Source organism: the organism of the source record quoted next (genome assembly GCF_019968955.1).
Source record: "MAG: Porospora cf. gigantea A chromosome Unknown PgA_NODE_4230_length_2245_cov_628.455, whole genome shotgun sequence".
In the NCBI taxonomy this organism is placed as follows: Eukaryota; Apicomplexa; class Conoidasida; order Eugregarinorida; family Porosporidae; genus Porospora; species Porospora cf. gigantea A.
The window spans coordinates 1-2,245 of NW_027151690.1; the positions used below are offsets into that span (position 1 = coordinate 1).

Sequence of the window (2,245 nt, forward strand, 5' to 3'; positions counted from 1 at the left end):
GAGTCGATGTGCTTTCAAGTACCCACAGCTTCACGTCTGTAGAATGTTCCCTTCCTGCGGACCTAACCACCACCAACTGCGTCCAGCGTTCCAGCAGCTCCTTACCACATCAGCTGGGGCCATGTTTGGCGTTCGCAGCTCGCTCACATCGTACACGGTGAAGGAAACGGTGAATCGCATTGAATAATTCCGCCGGCAAAAGCGCTAACGACGTCTAGAATGATGTCCAAGTGCAACATGATTTTGCAATCATAAAAATTAACGTGCATGACCTCAGCTGCCGTATCTTCTGAACCGGCTTCTCTCCAAACATCAGATGTGGTCGAAGAGTCTGAGACGAAGATGACCTTTTCACTTCGCATCTTTTCGTTTGCTACAGGATCGGATTGGGCACTCGTTGTCTTTGGTCTATTTTTCTCAGTAGTGTCAGGCGCTGCCCTCCCGACGTACTTTCTACTCTACGGAGACTTGCTTGACACATTAGGAACTGCTGAATTCGACTTCAACGGCATCCTCCTGTGGCAACTCTACCTGGCGATCTTCACTTTCGTCTGCTGCTTCCTAGGTGCTTCTTGTCTAGAATCTGCTGCTGAGCACCAGATGAAGAACGTCCGTGTGCAGTACTACTACGCTATCTGCCGTCAAGAACTGGGGTACAGCGACGTCCACGACACGGGCGAACTCTCAAGTCGACTTAACCAGAACTGCACATTGATTAGGGAGGGTCTAGGCATCAAGCTGGCCCAACTGATGTTTTTCCTTGGTCTCTTCGTCAGCGGATACATCATAGCGTTCACTCAATCTTGGCAGCTGTCGCTCGTCATGGTTGGAACGCTGCCACTGCTTATCCTTGGTGGTTACTTGTCGATGCGTTCGATGGCAAACGCCAGTGCTCTGCAAGAAAAGATCTACTCACAGGCTGGTGCCGTGGCTGAGGAGACGATTAGCGCCATCAAGACTGTCGTTTCCTTCGGTCTGGAGGAGAAGCAAATCGAAAAGTACACTGAGCTGATACAGGATGTACAGGCCGTTGCTGCGAGAGCTGGGGTGTTCAATGGACTGACTCTGGGTGGAGCGATAGGCTTCTTCTTTCTGTGCTACGCTCTTGGGTTCTGGTTCTCCGCTTGGTTAATAAGTCGCGAACTGAACGACCCATGCTGCCTTTGGGCTGCCCTACCAGACCCTGTCAAGAGGATTTGGTCTGCAACGCCAACGTTGACGTGGGAGCAGTTGGAAGGGATGTTCGAACCTCTTAACGTCGATTGGACGATATTCGAAGATGCTGCCTTTTCTCCTACGGACGGTGCTAATTGCGACCGTGTGTGCTTCACTGGCGGTAACGCTATCACCGTTTTCTTCAACGTGGTCTTTGGTGGCTTTGCTATAGGTCAAGCAGGCCCTAGCTTTACAGCTCTGATGAAGGGGTCCACTGCTGTGAAAGGACTTATGGAACTTGTCACACGCGAAAACGATATTGATTACTCCGTTGACGAGGGAGACTGTGATATATCCATAAATGGAGATGTCGTCTTCAGTGACGTCGGATTTCACTACCCCTCACGCCCAGGAAAACCCATCTTCAGCAAGCTCGACCTTGCCATTTCAGGGGGGAAGACGGTAGCGCTTGTTGGAGGATCTGGCTGCGGGAAGAGCACCATTATCCAGCTGATTGAGCGGTTCTACGATGTGGAATCTGGCTCCATCACTGTCGGCAGCAAAGACATCAGAACTCTTCACCTGCAGACTTACTTGTCACGCATTTCTCTGGTGGGACAGGAACCGAGATTGTTTGCAAGGTCGATTTTGGAGAACATCAGACTCGGACGGCCGAACGCTACCGACGAGGATTGTATTGAGGCTGCTAAGCAGGCCAATGCCTACGACTTCGTAATGGAGTTCCCTAACGGGTTTGACACCTATGTTGGTGAAGGGGGTGGTCAGTTGTCTGGCGGCCAGAAACAGCGGGTTGCCATTGCGAGGGCCATCATTCGTAATCCAAGTGTCTTGATTCTTGATGAGGCCACAAGTGCGCTTGACAACAAGAGCGAGCGAGTTGTGCAAGAGACGCTGGACCATCTGATATCCCAGGGAGCAAGGACCACAATCGTCATTGGTAAGAGTCCCACATCTATTCTAATGCAGCACACCGTCTGTCTACAATCAGAAACGCCGATGTGATTGTCGTTCTTGACAATCCTGATGGCATGGGATCAACTGTTGTTGAGATGGGATCTCATTCTGAGCT

General features: G+C 51.0%; 1 protein-coding gene across 1 annotated transcript; it reads left to right on the plus strand.

The window, feature by feature from the left end:
• Window positions 1-267: 267 nt before the first annotated feature.
• Window positions 268-2,178, plus strand: KVP18_002824 (uncharacterized protein; the record flags this gene model as incomplete). Its single annotated transcript, XM_067954046.1, has 1 exon — window positions 268-2,178. The coding sequence occupies one exon, from the start codon at window positions 268-270 to the stop codon at window positions 2,176-2,178; it is 1,911 nt and encodes a 636-aa protein (XP_067808700.1).
• Between the last annotated feature and the right edge of the window lie 67 nt (window positions 2,179-2,245).